This window comes from Oxyura jamaicensis, chromosome 6 (assembly GCF_011077185.1).
Source record: "Oxyura jamaicensis isolate SHBP4307 breed ruddy duck chromosome 6, BPBGC_Ojam_1.0, whole genome shotgun sequence".
Lineage (NCBI taxonomy): Eukaryota > Metazoa > Chordata > Aves > Anseriformes > Anatidae > Oxyura > Oxyura jamaicensis.
Window position 1 is genome coordinate 3,272,917 of NC_048898.1, and position 19,132 is coordinate 3,292,048.

At 58.3% G+C, this 19,132-nt stretch overlaps 2 protein-coding genes and 1 long non-coding RNA gene across 6 annotated transcripts in view; all 3 read left to right on the forward strand.

Annotated features, from left to right (window-relative positions):
* UNC5B (unc-5 netrin receptor B) overlaps positions 1 to 10,104 on the forward strand; it is a 34,738-nt gene extending 24,634 nt beyond the window's left edge. The window contains 16 exon segments of the mRNA XM_035329558.1: positions 95 to 171; positions 173 to 199; positions 1,043 to 1,223; positions 1,370 to 1,537; positions 1,723 to 1,887; positions 2,913 to 2,945; positions 3,779 to 3,973; positions 4,120 to 4,346; positions 4,348 to 4,513; positions 4,701 to 4,788; positions 4,871 to 5,039; positions 5,175 to 5,408; positions 6,079 to 6,228; positions 6,369 to 6,533; positions 6,632 to 6,810; positions 7,010 to 10,104. Of these exon segments, the coding sequence (XP_035185449.1) occupies positions 95 to 171; positions 173 to 199; positions 1,043 to 1,223; positions 1,370 to 1,537; positions 1,723 to 1,887; positions 2,913 to 2,945; positions 3,779 to 3,973; positions 4,120 to 4,346; positions 4,348 to 4,513; positions 4,701 to 4,788; positions 4,871 to 5,039; positions 5,175 to 5,408; positions 6,079 to 6,228; positions 6,369 to 6,533; positions 6,632 to 6,810; positions 7,010 to 7,178 (2,393 nt within the window). The 3' untranslated portion in view covers positions 7,179 to 10,104.
* Positions 1,905 to 2,905, forward strand: LOC118168886. The gene is made up of 3 exons (XR_004751836.1): positions 1,905 to 2,160; positions 2,194 to 2,725; positions 2,762 to 2,905. It is a non-coding gene; the product is annotated as an uncharacterized LOC118168886 (long non-coding RNA).
* A 1,481-nt stretch (positions 10,105 to 11,585) lies between the features above and the next one.
* SLC29A3 (solute carrier family 29 member 3) lies at positions 11,586 to 17,350 on the forward strand. Of its 4 annotated transcripts, none has more exons than XM_035329576.1 (6): positions 11,586 to 11,644; positions 12,294 to 12,538; positions 15,044 to 15,126; positions 15,374 to 15,600; positions 16,195 to 16,357; positions 16,558 to 17,350. In XM_035329576.1, exons 2-6 carry the CDS (start codon positions 12,299 to 12,301, stop codon positions 17,225 to 17,227), a joined length of 1,383 nt encoding a protein of 460 aa, XP_035185467.1. In that variant the 5' UTR covers positions 11,586 to 11,644; positions 12,294 to 12,298; the 3' UTR covers positions 17,228 to 17,350. The 4 variants fall into 4 exon arrangements, with proteins under 4 accessions (XP_035185467.1, XP_035185468.1, XP_035185469.1 ...); XM_035329577.1 differs by having other exon boundaries at positions 11,587 to 11,650; positions 12,295 to 12,538; XM_035329578.1 differs by lacking the exon at positions 11,586 to 11,644 and adding an exon at positions 11,740 to 11,951 and having other exon boundaries at positions 12,295 to 12,538.
* Positions 17,351 to 19,132: the final 1,782 nt, after the last annotated feature.

Genomic DNA, 19,132 nt, shown 5'->3' on the forward strand with positions numbered 1-19,132 from the left:
TGTGTGCGCACCGATGCTCCCCCCTCTGAGGTTTTGTGGGGTGCCCCGTTTCTGCCACGTGCCGGTAACCTCTGGGATTCCCCCTCTCCTCCAGACCTGCGGAAGAACTTTGACCAGGAGCCGCTGGGCAAGGAGGTGCCGCTGGAGCACGAGGTGCTGCTGCAGTGCCGCCCCCCCCGAGGGGGTGCCGCAGGCGGAGGTGAGCGCACGGCCCGGAGGAACCCCTCAAGGGAAGCCCAGAAAATGGAGAGATCTGGGGAGAGATGAGCCAGGTCCTTGCAGATGGATTGCAGCTGTGCATTGAGACTGCCAGCTCTCGTTATTCAGCGGGGTTGATTATTTGGGGGGGTGGGTCTCTTGTTCTGGCTTCTAACAACGCGCATAACCTCAGCACCCCCTCAGCCCACCTCTCCCTTGCCCCTGGCGTGCTGGTAACCCATCAGAGGCCAGCTCTCACGGAGATGAGGAGGCGCCCAGTGGCTTCTCTGAGAAGCCACAGCCTTGGCCGACACAGCAGTGAAGATGAGGAGGTCTTTGGGGCTGGTCCTGGGGGTTTGCTCTCTCCATCAGCCCCCCCGGTGTGCCGTTTGTCCTTGCTCGCGCCCACGCGGTAATGTTACCGGCTCACACCCATCCCAAGCGGCCTCGTTAAGCACAGCCCCGAAACCAATGGGCAGCCCTGCAGTTGAGTGCTGCTCCCTGCATTGCCCATCGATGGAGCAACTCGTCTGGGGCCAGCCAGCCCCGGGAAGTCCGTGGAAGTGGCCGTATAACAGGAGCAAAGAGCTGCTGGGCTTGGCACGCTCTTCGTGCCCACGCAGACCTCTTGTGCCCCACTGGCACCCAGGGATTTCAGCAAGTGTGAAGCAGCTGGGTCCTGGCTTAATGTGGGGCCCTTTGGAGACCATCCTGGTGGGGGAAGCACGTGGGATGGGCATTTCCACTACACCTACGATGTGTTTTTCCTGGCCAACTTCCTGTTCAGCTTAATCACCGTCCTCCCCCGCGTCCTCCCCCCATCCCGCCCTTTCCGCTTGACCAGGTGGAGTGGCTGAGGAACGAGGACGTCATCGATCCCACCCAGGACACCAACTTCCTCATCACCATCGATCACAACCTCATCATCAAGCAGGCCCGCCTCTTGGACACTGCCAACTACACCTGCATGGCCAAGAACATCGTGGCCAAGCGCCGGAGCACCACGGCCGCCGTCATCGTCTACGGTACCGACCCTCGCTCTCGGGAAGGGGGAGCCCAGGGGGGGTGAACCATTATTTTAGCTCCGTCTGCACCTTCCCTGCTGGGCTCTGTTGGCGTGGTCGCTGTGGCTTTGGGTGCCCCGTGTTGACGTGTCCCTCTCCCCCTGCAGTGAACGGGGGCTGGTCCACCTGGTCCGAGTGGTCTCCGTGCAACAACCGCTGCGGCCGGGGCTGGCAGAAGCGCACGCGGACGTGCACCAACCCCGCACCGCTCAACGGCGGCTCCTTCTGCGACGGGCAGCCCTTCCAGAAAATAACCTGCACCACCCTCTGCCCAGGTAAGGGGCACCTCAGAAACCCGAGCTCCTACCCCCGGCTTCCACAGTCCCGCCGTGCTCCTGCTCCCCAAGGAGAGGGGCTCAGGAGCGGGCGCCTTTCCGCTGCTGGAGACGCTCGTTCCCCATCCTGGGGGGGGCTGTACCGAAGCGTCCCCAGCCCGGTGTCTGTGTTTGGTGGCCCGCAGTGGACGGCGCGTGGACGGAGTGGAGCAAGTGGTCGGCCTGCAGCACCGAGTGCACCCACTGGCGCAGCCGCGAGTGCGCTGCCCCGGCCCCCCGCAACGGCGGCAAGGACTGCAGCGGCGTGCTGCTCGACTCCAAAAACTGCACCGACGGGCTCTGCCTGCACAGTGAGTGCGCGGGGAGGCCGAGGGGACGGGGGACAGTGGCCCCGAGGGGGTGGTGGCCCCGACAGGATGGTGGCCCTGCTCCTCTTGCTTCTACGGTCCCCCCGGTGCGCGGGAAGGAGACTTCAGTGTTGGTTGCAGCAAGGCTGGTGGCCTTCAGAAAGAGGTGATGGGCTCGGAGGGGGAGGATCAGTGTGTAAAAATGGCAAAAAAAAAAAAAAGAAATGGAAAGTCTTGGGTTGAAGGTCTCCAGGGTGGTAGGGTTGAGGGCTTTCCGTGCCCATGGAGGAGCTTTCCGTGCCCATGGAGGAGCTTTCCGTGCCCATGGAGGAGCTCAGCACCTTCCTGAAGCAAGGCTTGGCGGTGGCTGTGCAGGGCCCCAGAAAGGTTTTCTTAGCATTTTTTAAAACTTCACTCACATTTTTAAAAAATTATTAATTTAAAGCTAGTTCTTGGCTGGTGCAAAGAAAGGTTTGGGGGATTTCTGGTGCCCCGTGCGGGACCTCACTGTCCCACCGAGCCTTCTGGATCTGCGCTAGGTTTGGGGTCTGCTGAAACCATGCTGGTTGTTGTCAGCGGGGGCAATCCAGCTGGTTTTCTCAACCCTGCTGCGAAATTGCCAGTGCTCAGTAGGAGCTCTGAAGCAGCAGCTAGCTTCTAGGCTTTTAGGGAAAAAAAAACCACCACTACCAGTGCGCGCTGCACTCCAAGCCGGCGCACCGAAGGCTGATGCTGCCACCTGCTGCCGCATGACACCAATTTCTCCTTGCTTTATCCCCAAAAGCCTCCTGCTCCAGCATCCACATTAGAGTGGGGGCTTGGGGCACGTGTCCCAGGACACGTCCTGTGGCCGCTTCCCTCTTGGAGAGCTCAGCAGTGGGGTCGGTGAAGGCGCAGAGGCAGCAGAGCCACCCGCAGAGCTCCCCGTGCCCCCACGCACCGCCCGGCTGAGCCTGCGTTTTGCGTCATTTCACCCCGCCATCACACCATCGTCACCTTTTCTTTTCTAACTTTGTTTCTCCTGACAGATAAAAGAGTTCTAAGCGAACCCAAAAGCCACCGTAAGTGCTCATTTCATGGCCATTTTATTTCTTCGCGCTGCATCGCCTCTGTTCCGTTCCGTTTCCCCCACCGCAGGGCTCCGGGGAAGGACAGGGTGGGAAGGGGGAGCTGCTACAAACCTACCCCAAAATTTTTATGCGTGTTAAATCACGTGCCACGCTTTAGGCCTTGCTTATCCCCTGCTCCTGTCCCCCCCCTGTTGCTGCTGGCTGCATGCAGTTCTTGGGTACGGCACGAGGCGTCCAGTGTCGCTCCACCAAAGGCGCTCCAGGCATCGTCACCCTAGCCAAGGGCACCCTTCCTGATGCTCCCCATGCTCCCAGCTCCGGGGTTTCTGGTTTTGGCATCCAGATGGGGTGATGTAAGGATGAGGAGAGCCCCCTGCTTGCTCGGCAGAAACAGAGGGGCTCGGAGTAGCTCGTGCTGTAGGGTGGTGCAAGCTCTCTGGATAAAATCCTCCCAGAAACAAAACAGACCTGACATGGTTGTGATCGTGAGGGCAGGGCCTCCTTTGAGCATGAAACCATAGAAACAAAGCGATGCGGGCAGCACGAAGGGAGGGACAGATGGGCTGTGTGCCTTCAGATCTGGCTGCCGGAGGGCTCACTTGGTGGCCACGCACAGCACCTTGTGTCTGCATCTCATGGGTGGTGGCATCTGACTTCTTGCTGGTGTCAGCTCCTGCTCTTTCCAGGTGGATGTGTAGCGTGGGCACGTATATATGAGCTTTGTGAGCTCAGGGTTTTCTATATTAGGATATTGCAGTTGATGATTTTATGAGTTGAAGCTGCATAAACCTAACGTTTCACCCCCTTTCTTTCCGCCCTCCCAGTGCTGGAGGCCACGGGCGACGTGGCCCTGTACGCCGGGCTGGTGGTGGCCATTTTCGTCTTCATCGTGATCCTGATGGCTGTGGGGGTGGTGGTGTACCGGCGGCGGTGCCGGGATTTCGACACGGACATCACGGACTCATCAGCTGCCCTGACGGGGGGCTTCCACCCGGTCAACTTCAAGACGTCCCGGCATGGTAAGGGACGTGCCCCGGGCAGGGGACAGGATCCTGGTGAGCCTCCAGCCCCGAGGGGCACCTGGAGGTGACTCCTGCAGGCGTCTCCCACTCCGGGGGCAGTTTTACACCCCCTGGTTCCCACTGATGCCTCCCTCCTCCCGCAGACAACCCGCAGCTGCTGCACCCCTCCATGCAGCCCGACCTGACGGCCAGCGCCGGGGTGTACCGCGGCCCCATGTACGCCCTGCAGGACTCCTCCGACAAGATCCCCATGACCAACTCCCCGCTCCTCGACCCCTTGCCCAACCTCAAGATCAAGGTCTACAACTCCTCCACCGCCTCCTCGTCGCCGGGCCTTCACGACGGGACGGATTTGCTGGGGGGGGGGCCCTGCCACCGGCACCTACCCGGGGGACAGCAGCAGGGACGGGCACTTTGGGAACATGCGGAGCAAAGCCCTGGGCTCCCAGCACCTCCTCAGCCTGCCCCGGGAGCACGGCAGCAGCGCCAGTGGGACTTTTGGCTACCTAGGGGGAAGGCTCACCATCCCTGGCACGGGTAAGCCCCGAGCTGGGGAGGAGGGTGTTTTTTGGCTGGGGCGAGTGGTGCAGCTGAGGAACATCTGGAGGTGTTCCCCCTGGGATGCTCTGGGGTGCCCTAGCTCACCTTGGGTTCACCTTTTGAGGTCTGGGGGTGGCTTCTCCCTCATTTCGGGACTATCTAATGCCTGCGTGTGCTGTGCTAGGGGTGAGCCTGCTGGTGCCCCACGGGGCCATCCCCCAGGGGAAGTTCTACGAGATGTACCTGGTCATCAACAAGGCAGAGAGCGCCCTGTAAGTCACACCGTGCCCTCCCCTCCGCTTTCTGTCGCCCACCATGGAGCTCCTCGCTCCAACGGCTGCCCCCTCTCCCCAGCTTGCCCTCCGAAGGCACGCAGACGGTGCTGAGCCCGGCGGTGACCTGCGGCCCCACCGGCCTGCTGCTGTGCCGCCCCGTCGTCCTGACCATTCCCCACTGTGCGGACGTCGGCTCCTCCGACTGGATTTTCCAGCTGAAAACACAGTCCCACCAGGGAAACTGGGAGGTAATGAGCGAGCCCAGCTTCTTCAGTCAGCCAAGGCCACAAGCTCTGTGGGATACATCCTCTAGCAACCCCCCCTCCCCCAGCAAAGGGTTGACCGGTTGACCCCAAACCTTGGTTTTCCGTCTGTCCCTGTAGGAAGTCGTGACCCTGGATGAGGAGACCCTCAACACCCCCTGCTACTGCCAGCTGGAAGCCAAGTCCTGCCACGTTCTGCTCGACCAGCTGGGCACCTACGTCTTCGTGGGGGAGTCCTACTCCAGGTCAGCCATCAAGAGGCTCCAGCTGGCCATCTTCGCCCCCACTGTTTGCACCTCCCTGGAGTACAACCTCAAGGTCTACTGCTTGGAGGACACGCCGGACGCCCTGAAGGTACCACAGATGACACCTGGTTGTCATTCAAACTGATTCGTGTCAGCCTGGGGGTGACATCTGGGGGGTTTTGTTCCCCAATGTGCGTTGTTTTCCTGATGCAGCCAAGGTCTGGTAGCTTGAGGAGGGTGACGTTTGGGCAGGCCACCCCAGGTGCCACTGCCTCCTAGGGCGGCAGGGTGCTGCCCCAGGGAGGAGCCAGCCTGATGCAACTCCCTGAAAAGTGACCGCGCTTAAATAATAAGCGTGTTTACTGCTCTCCACGTCCTTCTGGGTGCCTGGAGGTGCATCTCTCCTCTCCTGGGGAGGTTTCATGGCATAGACAGCATTAAGCACAACATGAAGGGCTCAAGTTTTGATGCTTTGGCCTCATGGAGCGCCGGCACCGTGGCCATTTAATCCCCTGTGCCTTGTCCTGCCGCGTCAGGATTGCTGTAGTGCCTCTAGGTGGAGGTGTAGGCAGCGCTCTGCCGCCTGGATTTTGTTTCTCCTAAGAGTTGCGGGTGGGACAGTGGGATGGTGGTAGAAACAGGTAGGGTGGCACCTGGGGAGGGGGGTTCTTGGAAGTGCCCGACCTTTCTGTGTCGGTTACAAGTTACAAAATCCCAAGCAAAGGCCAGGCCGGTGAGCGGGGTGAGCTGACGGCCTCTTGGTGTCCTGCTGCCCACAGGAGGTGCTGGAGCTGGAGCGGACGCTGGGCGGTTACCTGCTGGAGGAGCCCAAGCCGCTGCCCTTCAAGGACAGCTACCACAACCTGCGCCTCTCCATCCACGACATCCCCCACTCGCTGTGGAGGAGCAAGCTGCTGGCCAAGTACCAGGTGAGGTGCCACAGAGGGGCACCAGTTCTCGTTTCCCAGTGGGATGCTGTCTGTGGGGTCCCTCTGTCCCACCTTGTCCCCACGGGGTGGCCACAGGTGGGATTTCCCCCTCGCTGAGCCCGTGCGTTGGTGGCCTGCAGGAAATCCCCTTCTACCACATCTGGAGTGGCAGCCAGCGAGCCCTGCACTGCACCTTCACGCTGGAGAGGTACAGCCAGGCCTCCACCGAGCTCACCTGCAAGATCTGCGTGCGGCAGGTGGAAGGGGAAGGGCAGATCTTCCAGCTCCACATCACGCTGGGAGAGGTGAGCGGGGGGGGAATGGCAAGGGGACATGTGGGCAAAGATGGGTGGCTTCTCCCAGCCCTCCGCCGAAACGCCTCACGTCGCCCTTCCCCTCGCAGCACGCCGGCTCCTTCGACACCCTCCGCTCGCACCACAGCAGTGCCCCCACCACCCAGCTGGGACCCTACGCCTTCAAAATCCCCCTCTCCATCCGGCAGAAAATCTGCAGCAGCCTGGACGCTCCCAACGCCAGGGGGAACGACTGGAGGCTTCTCGCCCAGAAGCTCTCCATGGACCGGTGGGTGTCCCCGGGCTTCGCTCGTGCTCTGTTGGGGCTGGCTTGTGTCCAGCCACGTTATATCCATCTACAGATGGCCACTATAAGTTGGGGTACACCTGTTATGTGGGGCTCTCTTTGTGTTGAGCTGGCCCTTGGTAGTTTGTCCCTGAAGGGCAACAGGTCAACCCGGGCCTACCCCTCTGCCTCTCCCCCGCAGGTACCTGAACTACTTCGCCACCAAAGCCAGCCCCACCGGGGTGCTCCTGGACTTGTGGGAAGCCCAGCACCAAGACGACGGTGATCTCAACACCCTGGCCAGTGCCTTAGAAGAGATGGGCAAGAGCGAGATGCTGGTGGTCATGGCCACGGAGGGCGACTGCTGCTGACGCTCCCCGCGCGGTGGCTGAGTGAGGAAGGGCCGAGGGTGCCCGTTTATCCCTCCCCACGTCACTGCCAGCCTTAGAGACCAATCCTCACCGTTTACAAGCAATTCAAGTGTTACGCAGCGTTCCTCCTCCTCCTCCCGGCTGTTTTTGGGTGGTGCTGGGGGAACTGGGGCTTCTCGGGTCGGGGCGGCGGGGGCTTTCCTTCTCCTTGTGCGTGTGGGTTCCCCTCCCCTCCGGTTCTCCTCCTCCTTTGATGGCATTTCTGCATCGAAGAGGCGAGTCCAGTCTAGGCAAGCGGCTTACTTCTGTCAAAGGCTTCAGGCAGCTTCGTAAGGCAAATAGGAAAGGAAGAAAAAAAGGAAAAAAAAAAAAAAGTTTCTTAGGAAACGCAAATAATTTATTATCCAGATCTTTGGATGACTCCTTTAAAAAAAAAATACAGAAAAAAAAAAAGATTTATAAATCTTTTTTTGTGTGTGTGAGAGAGGAAGAGCACTGTTGTGGTCAGAGTGGCAGAGAGAGAGATTTAAATGAGCGCTCTTCTGTAGGGAAAGCGTGCGGTCGAGTGGAGCAAAACTTGTTTACATGTCCTGGGACCCCCGGGAAGTCCGTCGGGTTAAGTGCCTCTATGCCCCCGTGCTTCAGGGCAAGCTGAGACCCTCCCTGGGATTTTCATTGCAAGTCCCCCTTCCTGGCAGCAGCGTCCCCCACAAACGTGGCTGGAGGGATACTGCCTGGTTTTTCTCTCTAGTTTTCCTTCGGGAGCAACCCGAGGTGGTGCCTCTGTTCTCAGCACCATGCTGGATGCTCTCCTCCATCGCTGGGCTCTGTCTCCTTCATTGCTGGTGGCAGCAGGGGATGCCGAATTCATTGGTTTTTTTGATGAATTCCTCCTCACCGTAGTTTTGGGGGAGCTTTTTAGGGCGACTGCGCCTTTATTATACATTAATACAAGCCAAAGACTTCAGCCCTGCACTGACGCACAGGCCAAAGTGGTGGGTTTTGTGTTTTTTTATTTTACTTTATTTTATTGGTAACAAAACCCCCAGATGTTTGCAGTTCATGCCCCGAGATGGCACGGTCAGGAGGAGGCAGGTCGGGATGCAGGCCCCGGCAGACCTTACTGCTACGGGGTCCCTGGTTTTGAGTCAGTATTTCGGCTGGGATTCGGGGAGGGGGTTTTGGGGCTGGGGGCTGCTTTGGGTGAGGTCAGTGGGGCTGCCCTCACCTTTGGGTGAGGTCAGTGGGCTCCGAGGATGAAGCCCCAAGGGTTTATCCTGCTGGGTCTCATAGCAGGGCTGCGCCGTGTTCACACATAGCCCCTTGATCGGACGGCTGTGCCCTGTGCTGCCCAGCATTTTGAAGAGCTGGTTTCTTGTTTGGGGTTGGAAGAAACGTCGGTGGAGCTGTTAGCGTGCTTTATTTGGGTTGCTTTTGGTCCTGTGCTGAGTTCTACCTCACTGGTGAGGAAGGGTCTCCAAGCTGCAAGCCAGGCTAGCTTTAGGAGGCTAGCTTAGCTTTAGGAGGGGCGGCATCGTAAGCGGTCATCGGGTTTCTGTCCCATTGCACCTCCTTTATTTTCTCCCTTTTTTTGTAATGGACTTGTTATAACAGTGGAGGGAGAAGCTGTGCGATGGATGGAAAGTGATCAACGGGTAACAAGCTTCATCACAGAGATACGGTGTCTGGGTGAAGGCTAAAAATTTAGACTACCTGCAGATAGAAGTATTTACTCGGTGATTGTGGTATCTTAGAAATTTCTCTGTTGAAAAATAAAGAAATAGGAAGGGGATGAGAAGCTCGGGATTAGACCAGACCACACAGCAAGGCTGTGGACCCTCCGTCGATGGAAGTATTAAGAGCAAAGCCTGGAGGGCAGCTCCTGCCTTGGGCTGCAAGGCTTTGCGATGCGAAGCCCAGGATGCAAACCGAGAGCATCATCACAGGGCGGCGCGGGAGAAGCTTTCAGTATTGCAAGCATCTTCACGGGGTTGTTTTTGGCAAGATGAGAGGCTTGGTGTGCTAACCCAGCGCATCCTGGTGTCGTCAGGTTGTGTGCTGGGTGAAATCACAGCCAGGAGCCCGAATTTCTCAGGGGGGAAGCGTGCAGGCTCTGCCGAGGGGCTTTTTGTGTGTGTGTGTGTGTGTGTGTTGCTCAACCTTTTTTGAAGTCTGCAACAAACACGCAGGCCTTCAGACATGCAAAAACCACAGGTGGGTCAAATGCTCGGATGCATTTCTTGGCAGCTGTGAACCCAGCCCAAACAGCACTCCTTAAAAACAACCAGCGAGGGGCTTGGGGCATCCGACAGGTCCCAGCTCCCTCCCTCCAGCTCCTCCGCTGTCTCCCTGCTTTGCTCTCTGGACTGGATTTCCACCAGGTTGGAAACTGAAGGTGGGAAGACTTGTAGGTGACTCCCCTTGCCACCTGGGAAGGGTTTTCTCTCCGTTAGGTTGCATTTAGGCATCCCATTAGTGGCACCCCACCCCTGAGCCGAGGGGGATAAGCGAATTTAGGGGGAAAAAAATGAAGAATTGCTCTCGCGCCGTGGCTGCTGGCGTTACCCAGGGCTTCAGCGGGAGACGAGCTGCCCTTTTCTGAATCTCTCTCGCTCTCATTCTGCTCCGCGGACTGCGCTGCGCCGGCGTGCGTGCCTGTCCGTCTGTCCGTCCGTCCGTCTGTCCTGCCCACCCCGTCCACCTGTGTTCGTCTCCCCCGTCCTTTCGGGGCCGTGTCGTGCCGGCAGCAGCCGCCCCTTGCTCTGCGACCTGTCCCTGTATTTATATGCCCAGGGGACGGGCGTCCTCTCCACCCGCGTCTGTTTATTCTGTAAAGAACTGTAAATAAAGTTTAGCATTCCTATTGTAACAAATTAATTTTTATGCAATAAATTATATTTCCTAGTCTAATAAAAAAAAAAAAAAATAGCCGATCTGTTTTCTCCTGCGCTCATCGCTCGGGGGCACCTGCAGGAGCTTTGTGCAGCATCCCCTTGGCTCCACGGCCCCTTGGGTCCCTGGAGGACCTTCGGTGCCTGGACTGGAGCTCCTGGGGAGGGGACGTGGGGACCCTCGTGCAGCACGGCCACCCCTCCATCCCTCACTCTTCCCTACAAGCAAGTTTCTCTGAGCTCAGCATCACCCTGACCGCCCTGGGTGCTTTTCCCTTTCCCACAGGTGTGGCAGTCCCAAGGGACCTTGTGTCCCTCTGGCCGGAGGAACCCAGCCAGATGGGCTTGCCAGGACGGGGTGAAGGTCGCCCTGCCAAGGCCACTCCGCTCGCCCAGCTGCAGGGAAAAAGGTGCCACCAGGAGGTGGCAATGCTGGCCCTCTCCGAATCTGCAGCCGGAGAAAGAAATGGGAACAAATGGGACACAGCCCCAAACCCATTATGAGCATGGGAACATCCCTAAAATCTGACCGGAGCCGACCCGTGGTGCTGAGCAGCCCTTGAACAGGGGTAACTTTGACTTGAGGGACCTGACGAAGCCCCAGCCTGGCTTGGCTGACCCCGCTCACTTGTCACAGCCCCTTGCGCTGATGTGACCCGAGGCTCCTCTCCAGCACTGGGTTTTTTGAGGTGATCGACCGCAGCAGGTCGGAAATATCAGGCCAGTCCCTCGGAGCCCATGGGTTACTGACTCGGAGAGGCTGCGCCGACTCCTCGGGTGCTTTCCCAGCCTGGCACGTCAACGTGGACGAAAATCCCAAGGAGAAACCCCTGGAGATCCCCTCCCGGTGCCCCTCCGAAGCCTTTCCAGCTCAGTGCACTGCTGGTGGGGGACATGGGCTGGTGGTGGGCTTCTGCTGGGGTGCTTAAAAAAAAACAAAACACAGAGTCTTGGGGGATTTGGGGGGGGGTTTGGTTTGGGTTCTGCTGCCCTTTAGGGTTCGTGGAGGTGGCTGGTGCTGGGGGATGTGTAAAATGGGGGGTTTGCAGTGAAATCACATTTATAGGATGATGCAAAATGAGGACTTTGTGGCCATGTCCATCCAGAAGATGTTCTCCATCCCTTGTGTCCTAAGGAGGGGAGGGGGTGCTCAGCCTTTTCCCCAAAATTCAAGCCCCAGGAAAGTAAAAAAAAAAACTAAAGATAATGGTGGCGCGGGGATAATTTTGTTAGGTTTCTGACCGACGGCTGCGGGGCCACGCTGCTGGCTGGCCTGAAGGGGCTTCAGAATTGAAAAAAAACAGGGGATGGGGGAGAAAAAAAAGTGAGGGTTTTATGGGAAAAAAGAGAGAAAAAAAAGTGATTTTATAATGTGTGGGAAGAAGTGGAAGAAGGGAGGAAGCAGAAAGGGAGGGATAAGGGGGGGAGGGGGAAAAAAGGGAAAAAGGGGACGGAAGAGGAAAAATGAATGGGGGCGGGGCTAACTGGGGGTGGGGCTAATTGGGGCGGTGCTAATTGGGGGGCGGGGTCACGCCTCCAAGTGGGCGGAGCTTCGTCCCGGCTCGGCACGGCTCGGCGCGGGTGAGTGGGTCGGGGGGGGGGTGCAGGGCTGCGGGCCGGGATGTAGGGGCGCCAGGCGCTTCCCACCCATCCACAGCTCGAATTTTACGGGCTTTTGGTGTTTGCTTTTTTTTTTTCCTGCAAAATCCCCCATTTCCGGCATTTTGTCGTCAGCCCGGCCTCCCTGCCGCCACCCCGGGGAGGGTGGTGCTCAGCGGGTGGTGCTCAGCGGGGTTTGGGGCTGCCCCTTTCCTTCCCAAACCTGTCCCCAAAGCCCCCCGCCGGGGGACCGGGTCCGGAGGAGCCTTGGGGAGGTGCTGGGGTGGGTCGTGAGCCCTCCTGGTTGGCTTCAGGTCGCTTGCAAAGCTTGCCTTGGGGGTCGCGGTGCAAAGGGCTGGGGGCTCCCAGGTTGTTATTATGGGGTTTTGTCCTTGCAGGGGCAGAGGGTTCTTGCTTTGCATGGGGGAAAGGGAGCGCAAGGCCACGGGGCTGGTTAATGATCACCTGCACTGCAACGCTGCTGCACCCGCCTGTCCCCATCGCACCTCTCCTGTTTTTCTGGGGGTCCCACTCCCCGCTCCGACCCCGTACAGATCCTCAAGTGGCCTTGTCCCTACAACTAACCCCCCTCGCACCCTAACAGCCTGTCTGGGGTTGTCTTGCAGCACCATGCAGCCGGCAGCCAGCAGCTTTCCCCCGGATGATGAGCCCCTGCTGGAGGAGCCTTCGGTGATCAGACCCGGCGGGCGAAAGCCAGGCGACCACTCCAGTGGGGCTTACGTTATTTTTTTCCTGCTGGGCATCGGGTCCCTGCTGCCCTGGAATTTTTTCATCACCGCCAAGCACTACTGGGTGTACAAGCTGCAGAACTGCTCGGAGCAGGCGGGACGGGCGCCCTCGGACCTGCGGGTGAGTGGGCGGCTGCTGCAGGTCGGCGTGCCCAACGGAGCAGCTGCCCTAGGTTTTTAGGGCCAAAACAGCCACTTCCCACCTTAACTCGCTCCTTTTCCCTCCGCCTCCTTGGCAGGTGGGTGAGCATCCTCTGGGGTTTTGCGTGCTGCCAGCCTAGGGCAGGGATTTGTTGGGGGAGCGCAAACAGCAGCAAGAAAAATAATTACAAGTAAAAGCTGTAGTAGTTTGTGGCCTGACCCTTACCTGTGTTCGAAGTACTAGGGCACAGATTTATGGTGCATTAAAAAAAAAAAAACACACACTTATCCTGCTCCGTAAGCAAGCCTGCCCTTCCTAGGATGTTTTCTACACAACCCTTTTGTGCGTTTCTTGCACTTTGTGCTCCTGCAGTGGGGTTTTACAGGAGGACAGGGTTTGCAATAGCCTCGCTCCCCCCGGGGATACTTTACAGCTTCTCCTTCAAGGTCTGGCAGGTGTGACTGGAGCACGTCCTGCACCCACAACCTCCCTTCACCTCCTTGCGCTCGCCGCACGGAGCGATGCTGCTTCTTTGTGGCTGGAAAAAGCGTCGGCGTCATGAACCTACGGCCAGCCCTCCTGCTGCCTGGCTCGTCCAGGTGGTTCGGGCACATTTTTTATTAACGAGGGCAGAGCTGGACGTAACGCCCACGTTTCCTCCGTGCTTTCTGACCAGCATCCGGAGCTGGCTGGTTTTAACACCCAGAGCAGGGTGTGAAGGGGACCCTCCTCCTCCCCATCACACCCGTGGGAGGTGAGGTTTAGAAAAGCTGGTTTCAAGTAAAGTAGGTGGTTATTGCTGATTCTGGCTGCTTTTTGTTGGATTTTTTTCCTTCTGCTTAAAATTCTGCTGTGTTTCTGAGGGTGCATCCCGCAGGTGGATTTCTCTGGGAATCTCAGCACTCGGCTTCCAGTTTTTCCTGCTCAGAAATTGCTTAGCACAAACAAACTGCTAGTTTTTTTAATTATTTTTTTTATATATATTACGCTTTTCCTCAAAAGCTTTCCCAGCGCCACGAGAGCCCTGCTTCATGCTCGGGGCAGCGGTGGGCTAGAAGGCGGCCCACCCAAAAGACCTCCCGCACCAACATCTCCATCCTAAAACCTCTTGTTTTAAAGGTACCCCTGATCAGATCAGCCATTTCTTTGTTGAAAAAGATTATTTTTCCTCTTTCCATGCGGGGCTTTTGTCCCCTGGTGCCTCAGTTGGTGTAAGGGCATGGTCAAGTTTTCCTTCCTTGGGGATGTGCCCGTGTCCGAATGCCTACGGGATGCCGCTGGGCGTGAGGAGTTTTAATTCCTTCAGTGCAGAGCAACCTGGGTCTCCCGTGGTGGTTGAGTCTCCTCGAGAATAAAGCTCTCAGCCCCAGTTTCTGCCCTGGAAAGAAATTTGGCCGTGGCAAGGACTTAAAGCTTGCAGGTGGTTTGTGATTGCAGCCCGATGCGTCCCGGAGCACCACGCTCCAGTCCGCTGGGCACGGTGATGCTCTGGTGCTCGCTGCTCCTCAGTGCTGCAACATAATCCTGCTGGCTTCTGAGCTCACAAACTGGGATTTGGGACAACACCGAGTGGTCCAAAAATGGATGCACCAAGTGGTTTAAACACCAAGTGGTTTAAAAATGGATACACTTCTGCTTGGTGGAAAGCTTCCTAAAGCTTTGTGCCCCCCCCCCCCAGGCCTCAAAAAGAAAATTAACTTGAAAGTATTCTAAATATCCATGGTTTTTTCTTCTTTTTGGGGGGTAGGTTGGTAAATATGGCTTAGTTTTAGCAGGTCGCTTCGTCTGTTCTCCCCTAATTCGGTGTGTGGCTGCGGAGCTTAGATCCTGCTGCTTTTCCCCGAGCCGATGCAGTAGCTGCAGGTGTTTGTCTCCGCGTATGCAGCCCCTCCAGGAGCAATTATTACATTTCTTGTTGCTTTCAGTAAAGCCCTTGATGGGGAAGAACAAATTAACGTGCTTGCAAACTGATTAAGAGACTGCAGAGCAAAGCTGCAGGAAAACCTGTAGCGGGGAGAGCAGAGGTGCCGGGTGCCCCCCGGCTCCTGCAGCCAGCGTGGCCACTGGGGACCCGGGGAAGGTCTCATCTGGGGTCTCAGATGTAGGCTGTCCTCCCCGCATACACCGTCCCACCTGGTGGTTGGGACTCCTGGGGGAAAAAAGGGGTTTTAGGGACCTTAGGGAGGATGGAGCGGACGGGGTTTTAACAGCATGATGCGTAAAGTGGGGTGAAAGTGAAGTCTCAGCACGGAAATCTCGCTTCTTGCTGTGGTTTATTGCTTTCTGCGTCCATCTTCTCCGCTGGCTGTGACCAGCCCGGTGGATACCGACCCGCGCTCCAGCCTGATTTCCCAAATGATGGATGAGCCCACGGTAAATGTGCACTGAGCCTCTCTCAGAGAGGGAGGCCAGGAGGGAAAATCACATCCCTCTGCTTGAAAATGTTTCTCTCTGACCATTTATTTCCTCCCTTTTTCCTGGCAGGACTATTTTGAGAGTTACATCTCCATCGCTTCCACCGTGCCCTCGGTGCTGTGCCTGGTCGGAAACTTCCTGCTGGTCAACAAGTAGGTGCGGGGTGGGCGCCTTCCCCTCTCCCCCTCCTTTCTGCCCCGAAAGGGAGCCCGTGTGATGAGTAATTGCTCAGACAATTATCTCCCTTTACCCTTCGTTTTCTTTAAATGCAATTTGCTCCTTCTGACGGCAGAGGAGATGCTCTCTGCGTCGCGTTATGGTTATAAAACGGGGAGGCAACAGCGCAAGGGGGGTTTGGGCCGGGTTTGGAAGGGTGCCGTTCCTCCTCGCCGTCCCCAGGGTGCCCGCCAGCGCCCGCATCCTGGCCTCGCTCTTCGTCATGCTCTCCGTCTTCCTGGTGATCACGGTGCTGGTGAAGGTCGACACGTCCGCCTGGACCCCCCTCTTCTTCGGCCTCACCCTCGCCTGCGTGGCCGTGGTCAGCGGCGCCTCCACCGTCTTCACCAGCAGCATCCTGGGCCTGAGCAGCCGCTTCCCCATGAGGAACTCGCAGGCACTGATCTCAGGTTCGTGTCCCCAGGCACTGCAGGATTCCTCCTGCGTGGGCATCCTGGTGGGATCGTGCTCCTGGCTCCCCTTGGGCTGCTGTGGTGTCTTTTCCCCCCCCCTCCCTGCGTCACGCGGTGTTTATTTTAGAAACTTAACTTTTCTTTAAAAGAAAAAAAGTACAAAACTTGCAGGCTGGGCTAAAGGGAAGTTGCTGAACGAGAAGCACAACGGGTCACATGAGCCGGCGCTCTCGTTTCTGTAAATACCCTACGAGCTCAGCACCGGGGGCTCGGCAGGGGCAGACCCTCACCGTCCCTGTCCCTGGGGGAGCATCCCCCCGCGCAGCCACAGCTCGAGCTGTAGTTTGTTCCCTGCAGGGAAAAGGAGGTGTTGTGAATGTGCAGTAGGATGGCTGAGAGGCCAAGAGGAAAGGGAAAAGGTGGAGATGTTCTTCCTGCGGCCAAGACAGGAGTGTTTTATCCAGCAGGGGACTCTTTGCAACCCTGAGCCGGTCGCAGCAGCTCCTGCCCCGTGCTCCGGTGGGGTTTTGGGGAGCCTCGGGGCATGATTTGGACCCGCTCCTCTGTGCCCCACAAACCTCTGTCTTGCAGGTCAGGCCATGGGTGGCACGCTCAGCGCCATCGCGTCCCTCATCGACCTGGCAGCAGCCACCGATGTGACCGACAGCGCCCTGGCTTACTTCCTCACCGCCGACATCTTCATCGTCATCTGCATCATGGTCTACCTCCTGCTGCCCCAGCTGCAGTACTCCAGGTACGGGCTGGGCTCATTGGCAGCACCCACGGGACGTCACCCTCCGACAAAAACCCCAAACTGTGGTTTTGGTTTTTTGTTTGTTTGTTCTTCCCATCCCTGGGGTGGGAGAAGAGGATGCTGACGTGCGCCCCTCCCAGATTTCCAGCACCTGTATGACTTCGCACAAGGCTCAAAACCTCCCTCCTCTTCTTTTTTAGGTATTACTTGAGAAGCCACCAGGAGAGCCTGTCCCCAGCCAGCGTGCTGCCCGGTGGCCCTGTGGGGGACGAGGCAGAGCCGGGGGGCACCACGAGCAGCACACCGCTGCCCAGCCACCCCGGCATCCCCCCGCTGCGCCCCATCCTGCGCAAGACGGCCGCCCTGGGCTCCTGCCTCTTCTACGTCTTCTTCATCTCCATCATCATCTTCCCGTCCCTCTCCTCCAACATCGAGTCCGTCCACAGGGCCTCGGGGAGCCCGTGGAGCACCAAGTACTTCGTGCCCCTCACCTGCTTCCTCCTGTACAACTTCGCCGACTGGTGCGGGCGGCAGATCACCGCCTGGATCCAGGCGCCCGGCCCCAACAGCAAGCTGCTGCCCGCCCTGGTCCTCCTCAGGACCGTCTTCCTCCCCCTCTTCATCCTCAGCAACTACCAGCCCCGGGCGCACATCCGGACGGTGCTTTTCGCCCACGACGCCTACCCGGTGGCCTTCACGGCGCTGCTGGGGCTCAGCAACGGCTACCTGGGCACGCTGGCCATCGTCTACGGCCCCAAGATCGTGCCGAAGGAGCTGGCCGAGGCAGCGGGGGTGGTGATGACATTTTACCTGGTGCTGGGGCTGGCCCTGGGCTCCGCATGCTCCGCGCTCATCGTGCACCTCATCTAGAGCAGCGTGTCCCCGGAGCCCCCCGAGGACAAGCTGGGAACCAAAGCCGATGGACCAAAAAGCCCCGAGCTCAGGGACACGGCGGGGACACCCGAGTGGCCAAAGAGACCTCTCCTTCCTTAAAATGCCCCCTGGGAAACGGTGGCTTGCTGCGTAAAACCCCAATGGTGGCGTGGGACCAGAGGTCCTGCAGCCCTCGAAGCCCTGAGGGAGCTCGGAGGGCGGGCAGCAGCAGGGCGGGCGTCATTCTGGGGGGATTTCCCCGAGGAAAGGGAATTCCTGGTGTGTGCGAGGGCAACTTCCTCACTTGCACTTCTGCTTGCTTGAGTTGTTCCAGCTGAGAGCAGCCCGTGGCTGTTGGACTTCCCGTGCCGCCGGGTACAGCCGTGAATCGGTTCATTCCAGCAGGAGGACCCCAAATGCCTCCGGGGAGTGAGATGCCTCCGGGAAGACTTGGTGACTAGAACTATTGGAAGAGGAACGGATCTCTTTTATTTTCTTTGTAGCCCCCTGGGTTTAAGCCCAGGCCGCTTACAGAGACGAAGCGCGGCGTTGTGCCTTCAGCGCGATGCTCTCGGCGTCGTCGGGGCTCCTGGGCGATGCACGTCCAGCTTTGCTTTACGGGTGATTTTAGTGTGTTTTTTTTTTTAGCTCATAAAATCCTGACACGGGTGGAAAATTTACAGGGCACGTGGTACAGAGGCTAAGCTGTGCGGCCCGCGACTTTGCACGCAGAGGCTCTGCAGAGTCTGCACTGGCTTTAATATTTCCCTGGATGGACGCTGACGTGCGCTGGGTGCGAGCTGCTGCTCGTCTGCAGGTGTGAAATCGTTTCCGAGATGGAAATACCCAGGGCTGAGCACCTGCAGGTGGCATCTCAGATATTCACGTCTTCAGCTTCAGGTGGCCTCGGTGGGGTTTTTCCGGGGAGAGGTCTCGTGCTGGGCTGGGTCCTGAACTGCCCGGTACCAGGTTACGGGGCCCTGCTAATTATGGGCTGCTCTGCTCGTCCTGGTGATGGGGAGGTGACCGAGTACCTCTCGAGACAGGACTTAATCTTCTGGTGCTGTCGCTAATAAAGTTAATTCTTGATACTGTGTAAATGCTGGTGTCTGGAGCAGCTTTTTGGGGAGATGTGCAGGTCTTTTGCTGTTGCCTTGAAGGCAGAAAACTAACACTGGGAAGCTGGCGGGGAGGGGGGGGTGGATGAAAGGGTAGCTTCTGCCCGGAAGAAATAACCCAGCCTCCACCAGACCTCTTTTGTGCCCTGCCTGTCCTCGTGGTGATGCCAGCTCCTCCCTGCTTCCAGAGCCCCTCAGAGCACGAGGGTTTCTGCCCCTCGGGGGCCTCGAAGCAAACCCCTGTGCTCCGAGAGGTGAGGGGCCGTGCGTTAGGGCATGCTGCCCGTCTTACGAGGGCTGCGAGCGACTTTCTCATCTCCAAAGCCTTGTGTGGGCTGTCCCCGCTCCGCAGAGCGCCCTGCGGGGTCAGGCTGCTGCTCCCTGCCAGCTGTCCATCTGTAACACCAGCCTTCAAGGGGCTTTTGGCACGGCGCTGCCAGCATTTGGCAGGTGGGAGCATCTTTGAACCCACCTCGCTGCCCTCCAGCATCGCCTTGGCGTGGGACAGAAGCGGAGCGCCGCTGCCTCTTGGCCGCATGCGTTTTGGGGCAGGAACCATCCTTTCAGCGTTTTCCTGGGATGCTGGGGCCAAAGCAGAGGCAGCTGCAGCGCCAGGAGCAAGGCCGAAGGAAGCAAACCCTTGCTGAGCTGGGGGTGGGCTGGAAATTTGGGGGTCCAGGACCCCGCGGGCGAGCTCTGTGCCCCAAACAGCTCCGCTTTGAAACGGCGCCAGCCAGCTGCAGGCTTGCCCGGCTGCCGTGCTCCTTCTGCGTGCTTTATGGGG